Source organism: Phoenix dactylifera, unplaced genomic scaffold, assembly GCF_009389715.1.
Source record: "Phoenix dactylifera cultivar Barhee BC4 unplaced genomic scaffold, palm_55x_up_171113_PBpolish2nd_filt_p 001390F, whole genome shotgun sequence".
Classification (NCBI taxonomy): domain Eukaryota; kingdom Viridiplantae; phylum Streptophyta; class Magnoliopsida; order Arecales; family Arecaceae; genus Phoenix; species Phoenix dactylifera.
This window is the reverse complement of record NW_024068712.1, coordinates 17995-43284: the sequence shown is the minus strand read 5'-3', so window position 1 is coordinate 43284 and position 25290 is coordinate 17995. Positions and strand designations below refer to the sequence as shown.

Here is a 25290-nt window from a genome sequence, read left to right as displayed (position 1 = left end):
ATCTAGTTCCTGCCAAAATGAAAATTGGAAAAAAAAAATGTAATTCTCTTTGGCTAGATAATTGTTCAAAATGCTTGAGTAGTTAGATTTGGGGCTCCATGTAGAATTTAGCTTTTTTTCTAGTTTGTATGACAGTCTTTCTTTAGTACAAAGGATAACGTGGAGGGTAATCTGGAAAATATTTTTTTTATGCTGGAAATTCTGCCGGCATTTTGTTCATTATACTCACGAAGATCGGGCGACAATGGAACCAGAATGCGGTTGGTTCTTTAGAATTGTTGTGGTGCTATATCCAAAATAATAATGAAATTCGCTTCAATGGCCACGTTGCTTTAGTGGATATCCTGATCTGAACCCTTGCAGCTTGTTGCATTATTATTCTTGAAGCAGGGTACGAGAGAATTTGTATACTAAATGGCATTGGCATCTTTATTATCAGACTTGTGAGCTCATCCCATTTGATGCATTGCTCTCCACAGGTAATTCTCATCCCTTCTTAATCATTTTTTTTTTTAAATTTTAGAACAAAATTGATGTCCATGATGTAAGGGAAAAAGGTTGTCATCAAATTGAACACATTAAGTGTGAGAACCAATGGAGCAAGTTATATTTGATTGATCCAACTTATGGCTGGATGGGCATGTTACCAATTTATGATTGGGTTGCAATTTGTCAAAAAGTTTGGTAGCTTCTATATTGAAGGATGGTCATGATCATTTTGTGGCAAAGTAAAACATCAGTAGTTGATGAAATCATCAATCTTCAGATTAATAATCATTCTCATACGGGTGATCACCTTATATGGATTTGCTATAGAACAATCTCCCAAATGAGGTTCTGCAGCTTTATATGGTCTTTTCTTAATGCAGCATTTTTGGGTTTTCACAATTTTGTGGTAAGTTAATCCTTTCAAATAAAAACATTAGTGTTATTTTCCTGACAAGTAAAAATACTGTGAGTAGATATTGAAAACGTGGTGTTATTTGGTCAAGCCACATTTTTTTATTGATTAACAGATCATTTCTTCCAATCAATATAAAGATTTAGTTTAAAAAATATTACTTTCTTTAGATTATGATGAAGACATGAGATAATGACGATATAGTTACTATTATGGAAGAATAAAAGCTTCATAGCAATTGTTATTTAGATTGCACAGTACATGCAGGCGTACACACAGAGATTTGAGTAGACTAGCATCTGGTTGAGTGGATTCTCCAATCAGGTCATGATTGGAGGATGGAGGTCTAACATCAATGATCTAGAGCCAGTGGAGTGATATACTAGTTCTAAATTATTTACATAAAAAAAACCATGTAATTTGGAAATTCTAGCTTATGCATCAGATGGTTAAAAATTGGACAATTTAAATAGTATAAAATAAATGTGTGTCCAAACTTAATAGAAAAAAGGAATGTTTTCTCGGATGTATCGAAGTACGATGTTCTGCACCAGTAAGGGCAATTTATGTCTTTCTGACTCTTATGTACTGTTCATAGAATGTGGGAAGGGGAGTTCTAAATACACCCCCCCCCCCCCCCCCCCCCCCGATTGCTCAGGACACCCTCCAAAAACAAAAAAAAAAATACCCAAACTAACCTTTAGTGTAATTACCATATTGCCCTTGAAATTTTCTCAGTACACCCCCCTTCCTCCTCCTCCGTCTCCTCCTCCGTTTCGTTTTGAAAAGGAAAAAAAAAACCACCCCTCAAACCCCCCTTAAACCCCTCGATCCATTTACATCGTTTAGGCGATCTTTGAAGGAGATTTAAGCCCCATTCGAAGCATGGACAAGCAACTAGTGATTTGGGACGAAGAATCGGCCGCAAAGGTACGTGTTCCACCTTGTTTCGAAAGTTTTTTTTTTCACGGTTCGTGCTCCGTTCGGCACTGGATCGCCGAACAAAAGGCTTCTGTTCGGCTGCATAGTGCCGAACAGAAGCCTTCTGTTCGGCAACGCTCTACCGAACAGAAGGCTTCTGTTCGGCTGCACAGTGCCGAACATAAGGCTTCTGTCCGGCACACTGAAGCCGAACAGAAGGCTTCTGTTCGGCACTCTGCAGCCGAACAGAAGCCTTCTCGTGCCAAATCGCGTGCCGTGCTGAATTTTGTGCCGAACAGATCCTCTGATTCATTAATTCTTGGTGATAAATTATTTTATATGTAGGGCTATGCTACAACCGAATCGAGTATAATTGGATCAGAATTTGTACTGGATTACACAAGCGAATTTACAACTTACGAGGTATTATAATATATTGTGCAATTTTGTATTAGTTTAGCGAGCTATTTTTACAACTGTGTACTTACATAAATTGTTTAATGTATAGATCTTCAAGAGTAGAGAGGACTTGTGTAATTGGTGTCGTGAAGCTGGGAGGCGAAATGGTTTTGTTGTTGTAATCAAATCATCCGATGCAGGTACCATTTCTAAGAAACCCAGAATTACGTTAGGTTGTGAGAGGGGTGGGACGTACCGAACCACAAAAGAAAAGCGAATAAAGACTGCCTGTGGGACAAAGAAGTGTGGATGCCCTTTTGCATTAAGAGGAAAGAAATTGGATACTGCGGATGATTGGATATTACTGGTCGTATGTGGAGTGCACAATCATCCCGCTGCAGAGAATCTGGAGGGGCACTCATATGCAGGGAGATTATCTGAGCAGGAGACGGAATTGTTAGTGGATATGTCGAAGAGTTTGGTTCGTCCAAAGGACATATTATCCACATTGAAGGAAAGAGATGCCCTCAATGTTACGACTATCAAGACTATCTACAATGTACGTCAACGGTTTAAGGTTGCAGAGAAAGCCGGGAGGTCTGAAATGCAACATCTATTAGGTAAATTATCAGAGGCTAAATATATTGAGTGGCATAGGAATTGTACTAATACGGATGTTGTGCATGACTTATTTTGGGCACACCCTGGCAGCATTGATTTGTTCCGTGCATTTCCCCGTGTGTTGATAATGGATTGCACGTACAAGACGAATAGGTATCGTCTTCCGCTCTTAGAGATTGTGGGGGTGACATCTACTGACATGACATTTTCAGTTGCTTTTGTATACTTAAATTCTGAGGGGGAAGAAAGCTATACTTGGGCATTAGAGAGATTGCGCAGTGTCATAGCTGATGATGTTTTGCCTGAGTTGATTGTTACAGATAGAGACTTGGCTTTGATGAATGCAATTCATAGAGTATTTCCTACTGCTAGACATTTATTATGTAGATGGCATATTAGTAGGAATGTTTTGGCCAAGTGCAAAAAATTTTTCGAATTGAAGGAGAAATGGGATAAATTTATTATGAGTTGGAATGTACTAGTGCTGTCCTCCACGGAAGACGAGTATAATGATCGCTGGAGTGCACTGCAGAGAGAGTTCGGTACCTATCCAGATGCACTACAGTATGTGTCAGATACTTGGCTGAGCAAATACAAGGAAAGATTTGTTGCGGCGTGGACTGATACATGCAGGCACTACGGAAATGTGACGACAAATAGGTATCACAAATAAAGACTCATTTAATTTTAATTTGCCTCAATTCTTATATCTAACTTTCATTTGTTTACTAGGGTCGAGAGTGCACATGCAAAGCTCAAAAAGCAGCTTGGATCAAGCCAAGGAAGTTTCGAGTCATCTTGGACTAGAATACATGGATTGATTGAGTTGCAGCACAGCTCCGTTAAAGCCTCATTGGAGAAGAGTTTATTGGTAGTGCAGCACAACTTCAAGCCAGCTGAATTCAAAGAGTTGCGAGGTTTCATATCTATAAGTGCGTTAAATCATGTCCTCGCCCAATCGAAACGAGCCAATTCAGTTGGATTTGATGATTCAAATTGTGGGTGCGCTATTCGACGCACACATGGTATACCATGTGCTCACCAGATTGCGCGGTACAGGGTGGAAGGTCGGCCCATTCCTCTCGACTGCATAGATCCTCATTGGAGGAAACTTGATATTCTGCCTACCCCCCCCGTGCAGCCAATTCAGTTGAGTTGTGATGCAGAGTTAGATTTGATTGCGCTACGATTCAAGAAGTTAGATGGGGCTTCTCAATTGCAGATGATCAAGAAGTTACGAGAGATTGCAAGTCCAGATAGTACACCTCTTTTAGAGCCTGCAAAACGGAAGACCGGTTCACGTGGGCGCGCTTCACTGAAGGTTGATACGTCTACTCGACGTGACCCGTCTGCGTTTGAGTTGGTTCTATCTGGACAGGATAGTTATTCACCTGGTGTTGAGAAAGTTACCATCCGCAATCCATCTACTCAGATTCAAAAGAGACGGCCCAAGCAAAAGGTAAGTACCAAATATTTATTTCCTTACAATAGGTATCACAACGTCTACGGGACGGTCCGTGCCGTGCCGGTATGTCATGTGCCGATACGGGACATGTCGGGACGTGCCGTGCCGAGATGTGCCGATACGGGACATGTCGGGACGTGCCGTGCCGAGATGTGCCGATACGGGATGTGCCGTGCCGAGATGTGCCGATACGGGATGTGCCGTGCCGAGATGTGCCGATACGGGACATGTTCTGCCATTGTTACATATTTTCTATCATTTGATATTATTTGCAGGTTTTTCGTACTAGAGCCCAGTCACATACGCCCATTATCTATATTGATGCTATTCCTTCTGCCTTGAGACCATACATCCAGCATATCAAGGATGTAAAAGCTGATGGGAATTGCGGATTTAGGGCAATAGCTGACTTACTGGGATTTGGAGAAGATGACTGGGTGCGTGTTAGGAAGGATTTATTGCAAGAGTTGCAATGTCATTCGGACCACTATCGCACATTATATGGTGTGGAAGGGACGATTGCTGAGATCACTCATGCATTATCATATTATGATGATTGTCCACCATATGACAGATGGATGACTATGCCGGACATGGGTCATCTTATAGCATCCTGCTATAATGTTGTCCTATACCATCTCTCGTTGCAACAATGTCTGACCTTCCTACCTCTCCGTTCTGTGCCAGTACCTCTTCTATCCCGCAAAGATATCGCTATCGGATTCGTAAATGGAAATCATTTTGTTGAGGTACTACGTTCACAACACTTGCGAATATTTAATTTTGCTTATTTAATTTTGCTTATTTATAATTTTGTAGCTATTAATATTTTCTTATTTCTAATTTTGAAGGTGTTCTTGTTGCCGGGACATCCCGTTCCGCCAGTAACGACCAACTGGCGAAAATATCATCTTCCTTGTGCTACCGGATGGGAAAATTCATATGAAGCACGGATTCAACAGTTCAAAGAGAGCATCTCACCTAATGTTATAATTAGCGAGACAGTAGAGTTAGATTGATTATTTATATATGTACAATTTTTGAAAGTTGTAAATTTTTTTGGCCTCTTAGAGTCATGTACTGTGAAACTCCATCATCAATATAAATCAAAAAATATCTGTCTTCGCATTGTTAGATTGATTGTTATGTGCACTGTTATATTTGTGTAAAATAGAACGGGCCAGGCTTTACAAAGATTACACGTAAATGTACCAAAAATATATATTTTTCATTAATATCAAAGGCTTTACAAAGATTACAAAGGCTCCATCATCAATCCCTATGACGCCATCGTCGACGCGTGTACTGCTGTACGTCCGAATGAGAGGGTCCTGGATCCGAATGAGAGGGTGCTGTACTCGGGCCAGGCTCATCACCCAGAAGTACCTGATGCATCTGAGAAATAGCATCATATAGGTGCCCGGCACCTAGTGACGTAGCCTCTGAGGGACCCATCCGTACAATGTCGGTACTGATACCGAGTGCAGCTACATTACGCCGCCGGTGCATGTCAGCATCATCATGACCTCCCCTAGCTCCAGAATGAGTACTCGAGCGCAGATGAGGAGGCTGAACTGCAACGTGCGTGATACGGAGATACCACTCCATGTATCCCGGTACGCTGTCTGATGGCCGGGTAACTGGGTGGCTCCTGCTCGCCTGGCTCAGCACGTGGTCCTCCCACCGCTCCCAAAGCTGATCCATATAGGAGTAATGTATCCGGTACGAGCCTGCTGTGGAACCTCTGTTGGCTCGCGTAGGGGCTAGTGGCGCTCGAGGGATGGTCTGAATACGACCAAACTGTCTAAGAACCCTTTCTGGATGATAGGGTTCTACGATATCAAGGCACTTGATGGAGCCACTAAAAAATGCGACGGGTATATATGGGCGATCTCCCCGAAGCCGATGATGGGGATCCCAAATAACCTGTAAAACAAAAGGTCCATTTCAGTTTAATACTATATCGCATATTAAAAGTACTGACAAACACAAGCAAATGGTAATATGATACGTACCTCATCGATGCTCAAAAGGTCCAATGACTCACGTAGAACCACTAAATGGTCCATCGTGGTACGGGATGGAGTACCGGGCATCCAGCGGTGCACGCGGGGACTGGCATCAGTATACTCGAGCGACGGGTGAGGACTGAGTGCTGGAAAATGCTCATAAATCCATGCCTGCAGAAGCGTCATATAACCACTGATCTGTCTCACTGATGACCTCGACGCAATCCCCAACTGCCGATACAAATATGCTAAGGCAGCTGTACCCCAGGCATATGTGCTCACCCTATCCAGATCCCGCAGTAAACACAGATACGCTATAGGCACCCTGGTCCCACTCTTATCAGCAAAGAGTGTGCAGCCTAACAAAAATAACAAATAGGCTCGTGCTGCACACTCTATCCTCTGCTGCCTGTCTCTATCAGATACAGAGTGAAACTGAGTCCTCAGCCACTCCATCCTCACAGACTGACCGCGCGATGACAGTACCTCCTGACGCGCGTCTCCAGCTGACACCCCCAACAACTCCACAAGTAGCTCCTCAGCATCCCGATCACTCATCCTCTCAGGAGAAACTGATACTGAGGAACCTGCGACAGGAATCCCTAAAATGGCGGATACATCATCCAACGTGATAGTGATCTCGCCAAATGGTATATGGAAGGTGTTCGTCTCGGGCTGCCATCTCTCTACGAAGCCCGAAATCAGAATCTTATCGATGAATCGATAAGAGCACTGTACTAACTCTACGAGGCCCGACTGCCTCAATAGTGCTCTGAACCTGGTATTTGGTTGGTTTGAAGACCACCACTTCCATTCACCAACCTTGGCAGTATGGTTCATGCACTTTAGTGGAGCTCGTTCCTGTAATATAAATGTATAATTACTACTACTTTATAAAACATCAATAAACAAAATATAATGCTATAACAAATAAACAATACCTGTTGCCTCCAGATGGAAGCTGCTATATGCGTCCTGAAACTGATCAGGACGGACTCATCCTCTGGACCTCCTGGACATGGTCCAACGGACTCATCGTCTTCGCCCCTAGCGGGCATATCATCATGCTCTGACTCAGGAGAGTCCGATGGCATATGAGCAGGCTCGGGAGAAGCAATCCTAGCACGACGTCTCCTAGCTGACGCCGTAGATCTAACTCTGGCGGGACGGGGATCCATGTCTGAAAATATAGAAATTCAATGTTAGGCTATATCAAAGAAAATAATTCAATTGCATACATAAATGTTCGGCACAAAATTCAGCACGGCACGCGATTTGGCACCAGAAGCCTTCTGTTCGGCTGCACAGTGCCGAACAGAAGGCTTCTGTTCGGCTGCACAGAGCCGAACAGAAGGCTTCTGTTCGGCTGCTCAGAGCCGGACAGAACCATTCTGTTCGGCACTGTGCAGCCGAACAGAAGGCTTCTGTTCGGCACCGTGCAGCCGAACAGAAGGCTTCTGTTCGGTTGAGTGTTGCCGAACAGAGGGCTTCTGTTCGGCACTGTTCAGCCGAACAGAAGGGTTCTGTTCGGCGATCCAGTGCCGAACGGAGCACTGGAGGCGGGGGGGCGGGGAGCTACCTCGACGTGGTCGTGGAGGCGCCGGCGAGGTGCTCGTTGCTCGGGAGATGGCCGGGGAGGTGGTTCCGGGAGAATGCCGGCGACGAGAGGGAGAAGGGGAGAATGCCGGCGACGAGAGGGAGAAGGGGGAACGGGGGGGTTTTGGGCGAGGGAGAAGGGGGAGACGGAGGGGGTTTGGCCGCCGGCGAGGTGCTTGAGGTGCTTGAGGCGAAGTTTTTTGGGCGGAAGGGAGAAGCCGGCTGGAGTGGAGTTTTGGAGGGGAAGAGCGGGGTTTGGGGGGGGGGGGGGGGGGTTTGGGGGGTGTAGAGAGCAATTTAGGTGAGGGGGTGGGGAGGGTGAAGGGTAATTTAGGATTTTTTAATTTTTTAGGGGTGTCCTTAGCAAATGGGGGGGTGTAGAGAGTATTTAATTTTTTTTTAATTTTTGGGGGGTGTCCTGAGCAATCGGGGGGGTGTATTTAGAACTACCCATGTGGGAAGAGTTGGAAAAGACTTTGTAGTGAGAATGTGGACATATGCGAATATGATGAAACAGAATTTTATCCTAGAGTCACTGGCTACAGATTAAACTTCTAAGCTTGATTGGATGCAGTATTTGGGCACAAAATATCTATTACTTAAATTCAAGCGACAGAGTACATCTATGCTTGCTTGTTGAGGAGGTCAAGATTGTTCTCTAAATTCAGATAACTCTAGACTAGTACTTGGTTATTAGAAGTAGGTGCGGGAGCATAGTTGGCTGTGGGTGCAGGGAAGTGGATCTCTTAAAAGTATTTTAATAAAGAAGCCGTTGCATGACCAGTTTCTAGGGACTCCCATTTGCTAATAAAATTCTTATTTATTGATGATTATGGTGCCGGTTTTATTTCATGCTCCGAATTGACCGCAGGATTTAGTTCATCAAGCTGTTTATTATTCGTTTGAAAGGAAGACAGCAAAGCCTCTTACCATCATCTTCTTGTTTAGTTGGACGCACATTTGTTCCTTGTATCTTCGTTGCTTGTGCTGCCTGCGTTTTCTTGATGTAGTTGATTGAAATGTCATTCCAACATTATGAAACTGTGTTCCATGGCAGCAAAATTAAGAGCAGTGCAGGTGCTTTGATTTTGTAACATGTTCGGGATGTTTGATCTTTTAAATCTCTTACTTATCTATCATCCGTGCAATATATATATAATATATGTTTGGGTACGAGGTGCAATTTATTGAAGAGGAAACAAAGAGGTTGGCAAGTCCTGTCCGGTGCCTGACCTTTGTAATGGAGAACACACCGATGGCATGGTGGACTCTTCTTCTTCTTCTTCTTCTTCTTCTTCTTCTTTTTTTTTTTTTTTTTTTTTTTTGTTAGGACGGATGGATCATATCTGACGGGTACGGATATTCCCAATAAAATCAAAAAATAGGATATCTCGGAGTGCAAAGAGCATCTCTCCATCTTCAGTCCACAGGGTACTTTCGTAGTGTCAAGCTACATACGTAGCCATCTAATGTGCAGCACCATATAGCCATTTAATCCGCAGCATCATTGGCTTCACGGTAAATATGTTTGGCCTGAAAGGCTTCTCCAACTCTTACCATAGCCCAAATGATGGCATGGTGGACATTGCTCGTAAAGGTCGTAGGCAAGAACAGGATAGAGATGACACAGCATAGAATATATCTCTTTTTATTAGTAACTCCTCTATCGAGAGACAGCCTGGTGGATGGATGGCAGAAGTTGTAGGCAGGAGATGGATGGCAGGGTAATAACACAGCACATAAAGTATATTATTTTATTAATGACTTCTCCATACAAAGTTACTATTCGAACCAACCATATGTATATATGTATGAGCTTTCATGGGCACGAGTTAAAGCTAGAGCCAGACTCCCATGCAACTCCCACTACATGAGAAACTCCATCTCCTTTGTGGAGCCTATTCCATTACCCATTCAAAGCTACACCATCTGACATAACATCATACTCTTATGCTCAAATGAATAAAACTCAAGTTGTATGGCTAAATTTGGATTAAATTTCCAACATTCTGGACCACGAAGAAGGAGGGAGGGAGGGAGAGCTGGGTTGTGCATTAGAAGATGCAAAGAAAAATAAGCCAGTCAACCTCCACTCTGTTGATCCTTTGACTTTCCTAAATATTAGCAAATGGCAGCTAGCACCCTGTTCTCTCAAATGTGTCGGCCCCATGGAGGATGAAGCATAGGTGATCGTATAGTACAACCAGAACAATACCAGAAGTTAGTGTGAGGAAGAGTTGAGGAATACCAGAACAGAAGCCAATTTCGTGAATATATGAGCAGCTAATTTGACCGCATTGCGTTTGTCAGCATGAGACAATTGTCTACTTGTGGTTATGCTAGTCATGATCTTGGTGAGAGGTGCAGGATTAGCACAAGACCATATGTTGGGTTTTGCAGCATTCTGATAGACAGCTTATTTTGCTTGCATTGCTGATTCCGGTAATGAGGTACGTGCTATCATCATCAAATCTTACTTTTCTTCACCACATGGTGCCATGGAAAACTAGTTGTAATTGCAATCAGTCTTGTTTCTTGCGAGTCCTGTAATACTTCCACAGAGGATCTCATTGGATCCATTAGTTCTTTATTCTTGGATTTCTTTCTCATCTTAACTCCTAGTGCATCACACCCCGATGACAACATGAGCCGGCCGCAGGTCCCACACTGTTGGGCTCCACAAGTCATGCAAGACCTGTCGAATAATTTTTATAATTCTAGAAATTTATTTCTCCAGATAATAGTGAATATCATCTAGAGAATTCCTACATTTCACCATAAAAATTTATAAAGCTAAACTCTGATAATTCAAGAATCACATTTAAACAATATCCAAAAATTTCCTTTAGCACAGTTCCAAAACACTACATAAATTTGATTCGGAATTTATTTAAGCAAAAGCCACGACTGCACCCTAATATATCCTAATGATTAGATTTGAAATGGATGATATTGTAAACCCAGTGATCGCAATAAAAGTTCATCATTGTCAGTGGCATCTTTCAGACACATTACAGTTGTATCTGTATCAGAATTCTAATTATCACTTGTGTTTTCTGCCATGCCTTCACTGCATTTCAGTAATATATACAAGATAAGAATTTTTCCCAACTTGTCCTATGCAATAAAATTGTTCTGCAGATAAAGCAACATCAGTGATAGTAACGATATAGTAATGATGATAAACTTGATAGCAAGGCTTCTTGTATTCTCGAGAAAAAAACAAAAGGCTTCTTCCCTCTGGCTGTACCCACCACTTTAGTGACATTATGGAACAAAAGACTTGATCAACTAGAATCATATGACATCTGCACTCATCTGCACTATTCGGCAGCTTCATCTTTCACCTTTGTTCTTCAAACAACATAATATCCACTAAAACCTTGATTATTTTGGCCAGCGAATCATTTTTGGATACTCAAGTCTCCCCTTTCAACCATCAACGCCTTGGCGGATATCCAAATTGGCCCTCACAAAATCATCTTGGTTCATATTCATCCAGCACAAACAGTCAACACTCTCCTTCCAAACCAAGCCTCCGCCATGCCTCCAGAAGGCAAGCCCCTGATCATGAAAAATATGCACCGCAGGCAGCATAGAACCCATACACAAACTAGCTTCATGCCAATGAAGCACAATAACATGGACAAGTAGGATCCTTATTAGTTTAGAAGTTGAAGGACACCAGCCACCAAGCATGCATCAGCTAAAGCACTACTTATCCACAAATCATCAAGCTAATGATCCGCCCATAAGCTGCTTTTGTTCACACCAATACAAAAGAAAATCTTGAGTTCTCGATTAAGTTGAATCTATAATGGGAGTTACTAATCAACCTCAGATTTCCCATCAACAAGGCAAGGATCAGGGGTCTCACGACTAGGCAACTTCATCTCCAAGGCCAACTCTTGCAGCATTCTGTATATTTGGTCATACTCCGGGTGCTTTTGGTCTCTAGACATGAACCTATGCGTTGTATCCCCAACATCAATCCAACTTGACCCAGGTTCCTTCCTCAAGCCCCTTTCTCTCATCTCCTTCCTCACCCTGTCAACATTGTCCCAATGCTCCTCAGCAGCATATACATTTGAGAGCAGAACATGGTAACCTGCAAGTCCATTTTCCTTTCCAATCTCAAAAAGCTTTTCTGAGACCAACTTTCCCAGTTCAAACTTGCCATTAACTTTACAAGCTGCAAGTAATGATCCCCAGATTCCCACAAGGTTTCCCTCATCACCCAATCTTTGAATAAACTCATATGCCGCCTCCACCCTCCCAGCTCTACCCAACAAGTCCACAATGCAGCAATAATGCTCCGGTGTAGCCACGATCCCAAACTCCTCCATTGACTCATAAACAGAAAGACCCTCCTCCACCAGCCCAGAATAACTACACGCTGAAATCACTGCTACAAAGGTGACAGCATCAGGCCTTTTTCCTGATTCTTTCATTGACTGGAAAAGAGATAGGGCTCTCTTACCGAGACCATGTTGACCATAGCCTGATAACATTGTGGTGTAAGTAACAGTGTTCTTTGCTTTCATGCCATCAAATACTCTTTCTGCAGATAAAATCTCACCACTCTTGGAATACATATCCACCAGAGCAGTACCAACAAAAACATTAGAATCTAGGTAGCGTCGGATGGCAAATCCATGGATCTGCTTACCAGCTTGAATTCCTCCAACAGGGTTGCAAGCAGGGAGGACAGAGGATAGGGTCACCGAATTGGGTACCTGGTTTTCTTCAAGCATTTTTCGAAACACCGAAATAGCTTCTTCAGTCCGTCCACTTTGTGTGTACCCTGCAATCATTGCATTCCATGTGACCTGATCTCGCTCATCGACTAGAACACCGTCGAACAGCTGACTTGCAGTCTTGACAGAACCAGACTTTGCATACATGTCAATCAGATAGCTCTCCAACCCTTCACACTGTATCCCATGCCTAATGAGATATCCATGTGTTTCTTTCCCGATCCTGAGACTGCCCAGATTGGATGCTGCAGAAAGCAGGGCCATCACTGTCACGGAATCCACAGAAAACCCCTCCCTCTGCATCTCATAGACCAACAGGAGACCCTCAAAGTTCAAATCATTCTGCACAAAAGCAGAGACCATGGTGTTCCATGAGACAAGATCTCTCTCGGGCATCTGACAGAAAAGCTCAAAGGCAATTTGAACACAACCACACCTCGAGTACATAACAATAAGTGCATTACAAAGAATCAAGGGCAGTGCCATTGAATACTCTTTAACCAGAAAAGCATGGACCTGCTGCCCCAGCCTGACATCCTGTAGCTGCGAAACTGCCACTAGGGAGGATAAGAACGTCACGGCATCAGCATCAACCACATCCGACTCCAAAATCTCGATGAAAAGGGTAACAGCTTCATCAAACCGATCATTCTGAACGTACCCACCAATCATGGTATTCCACACTTCGATGTTCTTAAACTCAGCTTGATCGAATATTTTCCTTGCAGACTGCACATCCAAGAGCTCCGAATACATAAATATCGCCGAACTCAAAACAAACTGATCACTAGCATACTCACTTCCATGCCTAACAAGAAAACCGTACAACATGTCGGCGCACCTCCCGCCCCCCACACTGACCGCCGCTGGGAGCACATTGATAAAACTGACCGGCGTTGGCCGAACTCCCACCTCAATCATGCTTTTGAACTGCGCCAGCGCCTCAGCCGGCCGCCGCGACCTGACATACCATCCTATCAGCGTGTTCCACGAGACCACATTTCTCTTGGGCATTCTGTCGAACAGCAACCGGACAGCATCGGCACGTGCCCATTCCGGGGCCAGAGCGGAGGCGTACATGTTGAGGAGGGAGTTGTTGAGAACGCGGTTCTTGGGCGGCGCGGGGGAGCGGCGGAGGAGGTGGCAGTGGATGGACCTGCCGAGGGCGAGCTGGCGGGCGTCAGCACAGGCCTTGAGGGCGGAGGAGTAGGTGTAGTGGTCGGACCGAGGGGGGCCGCCACCGGCGGCGGCGGAGGAGTTCATGAGGGAGTAGAAGCGAAGGGCGTCGGCTGGGAGGGAGTTGGAGGCGTAGCCGATGAGGAGCGTGTTCCATATGAGGGTCGGGGCGGGGCGAGGGAGGGCGTCGAAGAGGCGGCGGGCGGCGGCGAGGCGGCCCTCCTTGCAGAGCTGGCTCAGCCGGGACCGGAGAGTTGTGGGTTTGGGTTCGGGGCTTGGGTTCGAGGTGTGCTCGGGGTTTTGGGGGAGGGAGAGGAGGAGAGGGGTTGAGGGAGTCGGGGTGGGGAAAGGAGAGGGGAAGGAGAGGTGGAGAGGAGGGAAGGGGGATGACATGGCTTGGAGTTTTTGTTTCCCATTTCCTTGTATCGTCTTCTCTCTTCTTTATTCTGCTCTGGTGTGCTGTGGCCTGTGCTCAAATTATCTTCAAGAAATAGACTGGGGTGGCGCAGGAGCCAGCCAGAGTTCTGGCAAAAGAAATATGTTTTCTATTTCTATTTTATAAAATAATATTATTTTTTTTAAAATTTTATCTATTATTTATTTGTTGAATAAATAGTTTGCTAGGACTTTATTGCATCACTAGCTTCAATCAAATAATAGGCAAAATTGCCTGATAAAAATGCAACAGTAATCAAAAAATATCTTCTTAATGTTCTTTTCCCTAGAAAAATAAAGAAGAGGATAAGGATAAGGATAGGGTCAAGATGGTAGGCAGGTCTAGAGAGTCGACCCAAGGATACTAATAGCAGGTGAGACAAAACATATCCAAGAAAGATAAAAAAGGTAGGGTTCAAGTGAAGGGTGGGTGAATTGAATTTTCAAACCTAAAATTTGAATTTTGATCTAGAATTATATTTTTCATAAGAAATTATACTATTTAGATGAAATGGATACAAGTGAAGAAAAGAAAAAGAATATGACTTTCTATCCCATTGTTTGGACACCTACAAAGTAAAGAAATCTATTTGGATTATTGATTTTGGAACGAAAAAGGAATAAAAAAAATATTTGCATCGTCCTGTTTTTCTCTCCAAATCTCTTGACTTCTAGTGATTTCTTTTTATTCAAGATCAATTTGTCTCCTCAGTTTCTCTTGTAATCATTTTCCGCAATCCGAATAGCATGTTAGCTGGATGCTTTAATGAGATCAGCCAATCCTCAGATGAGTTTAGCAAACATTAGCTGTTATTGGATCCACTTAAACACCATGGTAAATTTTTTCTTGGACAAGCTCCAATATTGGCTTGAATAAAGCCATCCTCTCTTATCTCATATCAAATATCATTGGAATTTGAATTAGTAATGAAATGTTGTCCCCATTTTGCTCAATATATTAGTCAAAAATTAATCCACAACAAACATTGTAGAAGTTGGAAGGAAGTGAAAACATGCTAATTATCCACAAGTGGAGCCACATGCAACTCAAATTGTAGGCAGAGACCAGTCCACTTTTTTGGATGCTTGCAAGTCAAATAGCATAGTAAGTTAAGACTTGCTCATTGACCTGCAACGTATGGTAAATCTCCTCCACCGTCTCGCCGATCGTCGCATCTCCACTCCCCTCACACACTCTTCATCTTCACCAAGGTCCTCTACCCTAATCTTTCCTTTGGACAATCCTCATCCATTGTGCCGCCCTCCTCCTCCTCCACCGTCGCTCATCTTGTCCGTCTCTACACCACCATGCATTGTCTTTGACCGCTACTCACTCTCCCTATGGGTGTCTAGGTCCAGACCCTTGTCACCCGTGGCTTTGATGCCGACCTTTTCGTTTTAAACACCCTTATCTCCATGTACATCTAAGTGTTCTGATCTAGCATCCACTTACAAAGTCTTCAGTGAAATATCTCTAACACCTCTCCTTTCCCTGAACTCTTCTCCAAATACACAATGAGCTTCCTTTAAGTTCGAATACTGCAACTTAAATTGCAATGCAACTCAAGTTATAGTGCAACCTCAACTATAACGCTCCAAACAACTCTGAAGTGAAACAGAATCTTTCAAAAATCGAGCAGTGTGTGAATTCTGGTCAAGTTGAACAAATTCACATATATTACTGCAACAAATAAAATGGAGTATTAACAATGAGGATTTTTTTGTTAAGGCCGCATATATATATATATATATATATATATATATATATATATATATATATATATATGTCCGCAGCTGAAGAGATTAAGAAGAATAATAAGCATAAACTTCTACAGGGAAAAAAAACCTACGTCATTGGCTCGTATCACCTGCAAGCAGTAGAAAATTTATCTTTAAAAGGTTGAGCAGTTTGAGAAGAAATCCGTAACCGGAGCCTAAATAATATAGATTAAGTTTCGCTAAAAGATAGTAATTAAATTCCCCTGCTTCAAATAATCAAAAAAATCTCATGGTCGCCCTTTACATCTGCAAAGCTTCTAAGTGGCCGTTCATAAATTTGAAAATCGAACAATTACATGAGGAAAGGCCATGAGGACCCAAAGCCATGAGCTGCAGTCTCTAATAACACAGCACAACCCAATGCTTTGGTTTCCTGGAGGAGGCAGAAATGCCACCAATTCCATGATGCATGGAGCAAAGTATTCAGTGCAGATCATCTCACAATCACAAATCTGTTTCAACCAAGCTTCTCCGTGCTTGATGTGTCCGATCTGCAGACATCCCCACGACAAAGAGGACAGACCCTACAGCAAAAATAAAACGAATCTTCACATGTGAGCAAGTATTATTGCATGTGAAAGTCCTTAGATTTGGAGATGGAAAAAGGAAAAATCAAACAGAATGCGCAGGAGATATTTCCTAATCCGTCTTGTGCAAGCACAAAGATCATGAAAAACTTATAACATAACAGGATTTCCCGACTTCACTATTTAGCCGTAAACCTAACTAGGCAAAATAATTGTGATTATAATTGCGCAACAGATTAAACTTTATATTTAATGGAATCAAGCACCAAAATATATGAATACATAAAGTGCTGTCAAGCTGTTGATCAGAACCCAACAGACAAACACAAAGCACAAATTCAAACAGCCAGGAGCCAGCTACTTAGCAACTTAGAAGATATAGCGGTTGATAGAGATGAAATTAAGTGGACAATGTATTGTGGATCAGAGTTGGAAGCATATAGAAGAAGATGCTTGAGCTTTTCTCTTAAATTGATAAAGTTGAGTTACTTTGAAATTTCTCATAAATCATGAATGATTTACGATATTTGTTTGAGATATGCAGATGAAAAATACTTATGCATTTATCTAATTTACCATGGTTGAAAAAAGGAATAAACTTAAAAAGAAAAATATTAAAGCTACAAAAGAGTGGTTAAACTAAATGATGAAGAAATCTAACAAGGTTCAAAAAGCACTAAAAGGAACAGTTTCATAATAACCTGTATCAACAGAGCTAGAGCAAAAATTGTTGAAAGGGATCATATCAAAGAATTACAAAAAAAAAAAAAACAATAAGGAGTTTCTTTGAGTTTTATAATAATGAATTATCTAATTCTATTTAAAAAGGTTCTGACATTAATCATCCAACGGTAGCAGGAGAAATAAGGAAAACAATAAATAGTAGACCTAGAAGCAGGATGAACAATGGATCAGATTAAAAGATACCTGTGAATCTCTTTCAACCACTTATCTATACATGTTCGGTGAAATTCATGATTGCAAGGCAGTATTCGCATGCAATCTCCTTCTTCATACTCCACAAGGCAAATATAACATCTGTCAACCAAATGAAACCCAAGATAATGCCTACTAAGTTTAAAGATGCAAATACAGAAAATCCAAAAATAATAAATAAAGAGTGAAAAGACTTCTAAGCCGCAGGAAAAGACATCTAAAACAATCATACATCAACAAAGGAAAAAGAAGAATTTTGCAATTAGAATCTAGCACATTCTACCAAAAGGATAAAACCAACCATTAAAAGAAAATGCAAGTCATGTGCACTAGCAAATAGTACAGAATGGAAAATTAGCTTGTTAACTGCATTTTCTATTCAAAAAAAAAACTTATAGTTTATTTTTTTTTTTAGATGTGTATTCATAGAACCCTCTCATCTTATCACTTAAACCAATTTAAGCCTGATTCAGATATGGTGCTCTAGAAGCAGGAGTTGATGCTTTAATACCAGTCGATTTGGTCATTGTGGGACTGCTTTTAGGGGCATCACTGATTTAGATTCCAGACCTGCTGTAAATATAAAACAAATTGTAGAAATAATTCTCGAGAAGTACAAGAAAAGCGAAGTTAAAGAGGAGAATGAAGGCAACAAAGAGGACATTCAGAAAGGTTAAGAGAGGGAGGAGAAATGAGAACGCCACTAGCCCAAATGAATGAGAAGAAAATATCAAATTTTAAGATGCTGATAACTAAGCTGGCCAGCAAGGAAACTTTCTTTGGGCATGGATGCCATCTAACCTTCTTCTAGATGCATACTAGCCACCTTTGGATGCAAACTGGCTGCACTCCATCTCAAGGGAGGCATATAGCACCTCAACGACTGGAAACTTGCGTTCTCTCTGGCCAGCAGAACCATCCTGTTTTCTCTTTTCAAATCTTCAGTAACAAGTCTTTATCAGCACAAGAGTCGCAAATAATGATAATCTTAGAAAACAAGTTTCAATTGGTGAAGCTAGGCACTAACAGTGAAGAGAGGAGAAATCATGGATAGAATGTTTTTGATAGCATTTGCCTAATCATATCCCATGCTATGTTGGGATATGGTTAAAAGATAAGGTGGGCATTCCACTAATAATGACATATGAGTGCTATCAAGAGCTTAGGAAAACTGAAGCTCGCTTACATGGGTGACAATTTTACTTGACTATGTAGGCCCTAACAACTAACCCTCCCTACCAATAAACTAACTTCTCATCTTCAGCGTTCATAAATAGACTCTATACTGAAATGAAAAAGGAAAACATAGAAAAAGGATTCAAAACAGCAAGTTATGCTCATAGAATGCCTTCTAAAAACCAGACAGCCCATGCAATGGATCTTGATGGAGAATCATGCATGCACCAAGTCAGTTATTAACCTGCACTGATCATTAAGAAACTGAGTGGGATAACTATAACTAGGGGAATCACAGAAAACATATTGTATCAGGTGATATGTAAGTTGAAGATTAATTAACTGATACAATATTTAATGTCACAAATCTCCAAATCTTATTGTACGGTAGCATCATCTAGAATTTTGAATACAAATAATAGAGCAATCTCTTGTTAAATCAAATTAAAAAATCTCATTCATTTATACAAAATGATTTAACTATGTCGAGTAGATGCTATGTTTAAAAGATGAGTCTTGACTTTAACATGATTTTAGAAATGATGATCAAGTGCCGGCAATGGTTATAGGTTCTAAATTTTGATTTATATGTAATAATAGTACAACTTAATTATGTCGATCTAGTGTGTCCTCCGGACAATTTCCAGAGATCATGTCTCCCACGGTTTCCATACACTGCATCTCAATGATATCATAGCCGTGTTACCCGCTTGCAAAATTTTACAGGTTATTTATTAAATAGCAAACTCACATTCGTAACCACACACACAAACACAATTTTTGACTCCATAGTTACATGCAATTTTCTTAATTACACAAGCAAATTTATCTAAGCATTTCTAAAAAATATGCATATCTGATTTGAAAAATAACAAAAATATAATGACAATTTGATAAATGTGAAATCATGATTACTGTCAAATGTATGCAAACTTACATTTTAGTTATGATGCTATCAACTAAATGAATTCTATCAATACAACAGCAAATGTTAAATCATAACCTTCTAACTCAGCAGAGGAAAATAACGACTTGAGAGGGAAAAGAATTTAAGCTTCAAGGCAAAGGACTACTTACTGTGCAGCCTCATCATTTTGGTGTTTATGTGGCTTCATGTATACTTTTAGTGGCATACATTCTACGACTTCCTTTGGAGCAGGAACAGATCCAATTGAGGAAAAAGACGGTCGAGATGAGAGAACTACAGACTGCTGATGAATTTCATCCAACACCTAGGTAAAATGGCTAAAGGAATAAAATTACCTTGACCAAGCAGTAACACATGATTAAGGAACATGATACAAGAAGTTCCCCGAAAACATTTCATCATACCTCAAAAAGTGCTTCCGCTAACATAACAATTCTAGATATGCTAGCCCTAGCACTTGTGTCATCATCAGGATTAGCAGCTCGATTGTTTGTTCTGCATGTGCAGTGACCTGTTCGATGTTGACCAGATAATATACATGATCTATCATGACCTGATAAATTCTCAAACCTGCTACCTAATCGCTGAAGGGCCCGGACCTGCTAAAAGAAGCAATTCTTCATGAATGTTACATATACAAGAAAGTAGAAGGCAAATCCATTTAACTTTACCTGAGATCTTATTCTCCTTCTTCTTTCAAGGAATGCTGATCTATGCTCCAGTAAATCACGGTTACTGGTTTCTCTTGGCTGCACAGTTTCCGAGGCATGATCAGCATTTATGTCTGTAGTGCCAGTGATTCGATAGGGGTGATGACTAGACGAATCTTGCAGCACTTCATTGTTCCTGTTGGAAGAAGATTGTGCTCGTCTTGTACCACCCAAGAGTTGTCTCCTGTTAACATGCTCTGTAGAACCAACAAACCTATCCTCTAGAAGAACAGGACCATATAATCCCTCAGAGAGGGAAGTCCTTCGAAGAACTCTGTCACGAAGCCGTCCGACGCTGAGTGTTCGGCTAAATCGCATGCTGCCTTCTAAAGGTTCTTGCGGTCCAAGTCGTCTACTAGAATATCTTAATTCAGCATTTTCAGCTTCTAGTCGATTCCTACGAGAATATCGACTATTTGTAGCCTCAACCCTTTCATTGTTTGCGACCACATCTTGGGGACAATTATTTTCCACAACAGTACTCTCATGGGTATCATTTACATTATTTAGAGAACTATCAACATCAATAATAGCATCATCACCTGCATCATTGTTTGGAATGGAAAGAGCAGCTGAGAAGAGAGAGTGGGCCCTTGATGACCCCAAACTGACAGCTCTGTTTAACCTGAAACTAATTCCATCTGAGACAAAACCAAAACGAGAGCGCGACCTGCCTGCAGGGTTTGATGATCGGCTAATAGCAGCTGATGTGCCAGAGTTATTGCTGGCAACTGAATCAATTTGCAGTTCCCCATCTTGATCTTCTCCACTTTGTTCACCATCAGAGGAAGTTAATGAAGGCATTTTACTAGGTCCAGAAAGACTAAGCTTCATGCAGCCTTCATGATTCCTTCCAGAGGCTTTTCTCTTTGTTTCGTCCGCTCGAATATTGTCTTTAGATCTTCCACCTTCTTCTTTCTTCTGAAAATGAAATCAAAATCCAAACTATTTCAATTCTCGAAGCTCTTAAAACTTATCATTCCTATAAGAATCCAGAATTTAGGATGCGACACCAACATAATCCAATATCCAGAATGACAGTAACATGTGCAGAAATTGTCAGACAATACATAAGATCGATAAGCAAACCAACCCAGTGGCATTTACATGGAATTTATCTTCTACTGAAGTTTACTATGTTGACACAATCCACAACTCGATTCACTTGCCAAGAAAAATGCATCTAAGAAAAGATAAATAGAATGAACGAACAACCCTATGTCTTTCTAAGGAAAATAAAATGAAAAACCAGTATCCGCATAGCCAGAGCCTGTGTGACGACCAAGGTAAATGTGCCACCAAGTCGGAGCAAATCATGCAAATTAAAGGGGAAAAAGATGACTCAATTTCTCGCAAACCCAGGCTACTATATTTCAATAATTAAATTTTTTCAATATTAGTGGTTTCTAATTTTGAATCAGTGTCCCAAAAAGCTCAAAGCTTTTCTTCATGGGAGAATACAATAACTTGAGAACCCAGCCTACGAAACATCATAAATATCATCCATTAGAAGAAAACCACTCTTTTAATCAACCCAACAATCACAACTTTCATGGAAAGAAGATCTCGTAATTGCAAATTGCTGTAAAACTATACAAGCTTTCAAGTTCTTCCAATCTTCTGCTATATCAGTGAGCTCACAATGACGAGATCCAGCATTTTAAAACAGAATCAGAAACCAACTCTAAAGTATATCAGAAACCAACTCTAAAGTATATCAGAAACCATCGATTTGAAGCTCAAAGATCGCAACTTTCTTAAAATGAGAAGCTTCTCATCACCTCAAACTGTCATAAAACTAAATAAAGCTCTCAAACTGTCATATAACTAAACAAAGCTGCCAACTTTATTCAGTGAGCTAATGACGACAAGATCCCGCATTTCAAAAACCAAATCAGAATAGGAACAGAAGTTAGGAAAAAGTGAAAAACGTAGATAAAAACAACTCACCCGGGCATCCCAAAGAGTGGATGAGAGGCGAAAGCAAGAAGAGCTGAAAACCCTAACACCTCTGGATCTCGCCTTCCGTCCTCCACCCGCCGCCGTCGCATCCTTGCTGCTCCCGGATCCCATCCCCTCTCCCTAGCGATCGCAATCCAACCTAATGCCGTCCCAATCCGGCGAACCCCAGCTCGATTTCCATCGCTCCCCACTCCCCAATGCCGAACCCTAGAACGATTTAGAGAGGGAGAGAGACGAAGGCTAAGAAGAAGATACCCGAGCTCGATCTATTATTCTTTATTCTATTTTTAATATTTTTCTTTCTCTTCTTCGCCGAGTTCTAGGGCAAAGCATGAGCGCGATATGATCACCGATGGTGGGTTTAGGTCTTAAATCTCCCCATGATGAGAGAGAGAAGGTGGCTAACAAGTACTGCCACCCCACGAGATTCTCCTAACATTCAGACTCCGGGGTAAAATGACAGATTTCTTACGGTCATTATTTGATGGATAAATATTATAAAAAACAATTAACCGTTATCTAATTTACCCATATTTTCATATTTTTCCAGATAAATAAGTTATTTTTTATAAATAATATTTATCCATAAAATGAGAAAAAATCTTACCCATCTAAAAAAAATGAGTAAGTCATTTTTATTATGTATTATACTATATAGTAAGCTATGATATAATATAATATAATATAATATTTTATAGTATAATAATATATTATATTATATTGTATTATAATATTATATAATAATGATATCATTATATAATCTTATAATATAATATGTTATATTATTATAAGATAAAATATTATAATATAGTTTTATTATAACATATTATGTTACATTATATTATATTATATATTATATTATATTATATTATATTATATTATATTATATGTAATAATATTTATATAATAAAGAGTATTATGGACAATATGGATGGATCACTGACCTATTTGAAAAAATAGTAATAAAAAACATAGATAATAAATTCTAAAGTCATTTTTTAATATATAAAAAATATAAATAAATTATTTTTTATTTTAATCTTATATAAAAAATATTTATCAAAAAAATATAGATTGCGGGACAAACTTTTTACTCTCCAACCCAGTCGAGTAAATGCCATCGAGTGTCAGGATTTAGAACTTTTGGGGGAATGTATCGGGGTGGTTAGGCAATAGTATTTCTTTTCCTTTCAAATTTTGGAGCAGCGACGCAAGCGACAAGGATCTTTTGCAGCGGCGAGCGATACGTCGGGTTCCCCAAGTGCTGTCCTAATTGATGGGATGATGATCCGCTGTTTAACAACGATATAGATATGTAGAGTAAATCAAATGGAGGCCTGCCACGTGGGCGTTTTTGAGTAAGTTTAAACTTTTAAACGCAGGTTGCTCGGTGGCGGCTGTTACATTGAAACAACGGCCATTGTAACGGTCTTCGGGAATCGGGACATCCGTCACATCGTGTCACGGACTTTCAAATAGACCATTTTTCCTCTCCGTGCTACGTCGACCGTTGCAAGTAAATTAGAGTTTAAAAAAATAGATTAGATAAAAATAATACATAACATTTAATATACAAAAATAAATAAAAAAATAAAGGAATATAAAGCGTAGAAGTGCATAAAGTTGTCTCAAGGCGACATGCTAACTTGGCTAAACTTTGTAAACATTAAGTGAACTAATATTTAATATGTTTGATTGAATCCAATACATGCAATAAAGTGAACTAAAATTAGGGAACCATCTTGATGATGAAATTTAGCTAAATATGTCATTAAGTTAAAACAACATATATAGTTATATATATATATATAGTTTTAACTAAATGCACAAAAATACTATGTGACAAAAAAAAGATCCCAACTGCAAAAGCATGCATTCTTTGATTGATCTTCTTTCCAACTGGTCTAAATCTCTACTGTGCTTGCTGCCTAGCAGCCTCCAGTCCACCCATTGTCACTTAATTCCTTCCTCTTCGCTGGGAGTTTCCAGGTATCACCCCTCTCACTGGTGTTCTGAGTACTTGAGCTGCCATGAACTGGTGCTAAGGTGCTACTTGCCTTAAACTGGTGCTGATCTGGCTGGCTTTTTTGGGTACATGTGTGGCTTGGTTAGGTGAATGGTTGGCTGTTCTATGGCTGCAATGTAATGAAATGAGCATAAAAATATCTCATTGCTATATAAAATTTCACACTAACAGTAGTTTTCTCTTGGTTCATCCATAAAATAGCCACCATGATGGAACTGTATTGTAAAGTAGTCATGATCAGGAAACAGGTCAACAAAGTAACAGAAACAAGATAAGCTCGGTCAGCAACAAAGCAATACAATATCACAAATATATACTTCAAAACTCATTTATAACACAGGACACAGTAATCTTATACCCAAGAACACATCACACAATTAGCACACAGGCCATAGAGAGTTTAATAAAGAAATGAAATATCACAACAGCGCATATACTTAAACGGCCACATGGAGTTAAACAATCAGAGCAATGACAGGCCACAGAGAGTAAAAATCATCAGATAAATTACAAGTCACACAGAGTTAAATAAAAAAAAGGGAACATCACAGCAGCATTTTTTGGAATGGAACAGAGTTAAATTAAAAAAGTAATTACATTGACATCAAAATGATAAAAAATCCCAAACAATCAAACAAGAATGAAAGAAATTTCAGATGAAAGCCTCAATGAGTCAATTTGGCTTCGAATACTCACTCCCTTGCTTTCTACTTTCCAATGCTATCTTCTTTTGACATTGACCTTTCTCGGTCGGATTTCCTCTCTTCGCTCCAAAATGTCTAACAAAAGCCATAACCTTTTCCCTCCGATTTCATAAACCAACATAGGCTTACTTCCAGAAATGCGACATAAGTAAACTGGAAAACACCTACCATCTGCCCTTCATGGACTACACCAAGTCTATTAATTGCACCAATCATCCAATGTCACAGGGCAAACCAGCAATGAAGGGAAAATTTTTAGTAC

At 40.6% G+C, this 25290-nt stretch overlaps 2 protein-coding genes across 4 annotated transcripts; both read right to left on the bottom strand.

Annotated features, from left to right (window-relative positions):
* Nucleotides 1-10862: 10862 nt before the first annotated feature.
* Nucleotides 10863-14367, bottom strand: LOC103718748 (pentatricopeptide repeat-containing protein At3g22150, chloroplastic). Its single transcript, XM_008807697.3, has one exon. It carries the CDS (start codon nt 14236-14238, stop codon nt 11740-11742), a length of 2499 nt encoding a protein of 832 aa, XP_008805919.2. The 5' UTR covers nt 14239-14367; the 3' UTR covers nt 10863-11739.
* Nucleotides 14368-16233: 1866 nt separating this feature from the next.
* LOC120108550 lies at nt 16234-22646 on the bottom strand. 3 transcript variants are annotated; one of them, XM_039122183.1, is made up of 6 exons: nt 22287-22646; nt 20298-21257; nt 20031-20225; nt 19776-19930; nt 17514-17624; nt 16234-16583 (listed from the first exon to the last, which is right to left on the bottom strand). In XM_039122183.1, the coding sequence occupies exons 1-6, from the start codon at nt 22407-22409 to the stop codon at nt 16517-16519; spliced, it is 1611 nt and encodes a 536-aa protein (XP_038978111.1). In that variant the 5' UTR covers nt 22410-22646; the 3' UTR covers nt 16234-16516. The 3 variants fall into 3 exon arrangements, with proteins under 3 accessions (XP_038978111.1, XP_038978112.1, XP_038978113.1); XM_039122184.1 differs by lacking the exons at nt 16234-16583; nt 17514-17624 and adding an exon at nt 18156-18461; XM_039122185.1 differs by lacking the exons at nt 16234-16583; nt 17514-17624 and having other exon boundaries at nt 19801-19943.
* Between the last annotated feature and the right edge of the window lie 2644 nt (nt 22647-25290).

Excerpts from the sequence above, each read along its gene's own strand:
- LOC103718748 (XM_008807697.3), bottom strand. The coding sequence starts at position 14,238 with ATGTCATCCCCCTTCCCTCCTCTCCACCTCTCCTTCCCCTCTCCTTTC.
- LOC120108550 (XM_039122183.1), bottom strand. The coding sequence starts at position 22,409 with ATGGGATCCGGGAGCAGCAAGGATGCGACGGCGGCGGGTGGAGGACGG. Across the intron at positions 19,931-20,030 it reads TAGCGGAAGCACTTTTTGAG|GTGTTGGATGAAATTCATCA; the intron begins GTATGATGAAAT and ends CATTTTACCTAG. Across the intron at positions 17,625-19,775 it reads CAAAATGATGAGGCTGCACA|ATGTTATATTTGCCTTGTGG; the intron begins GTAAGTAGTCCT and ends TTTGGTTGACAG.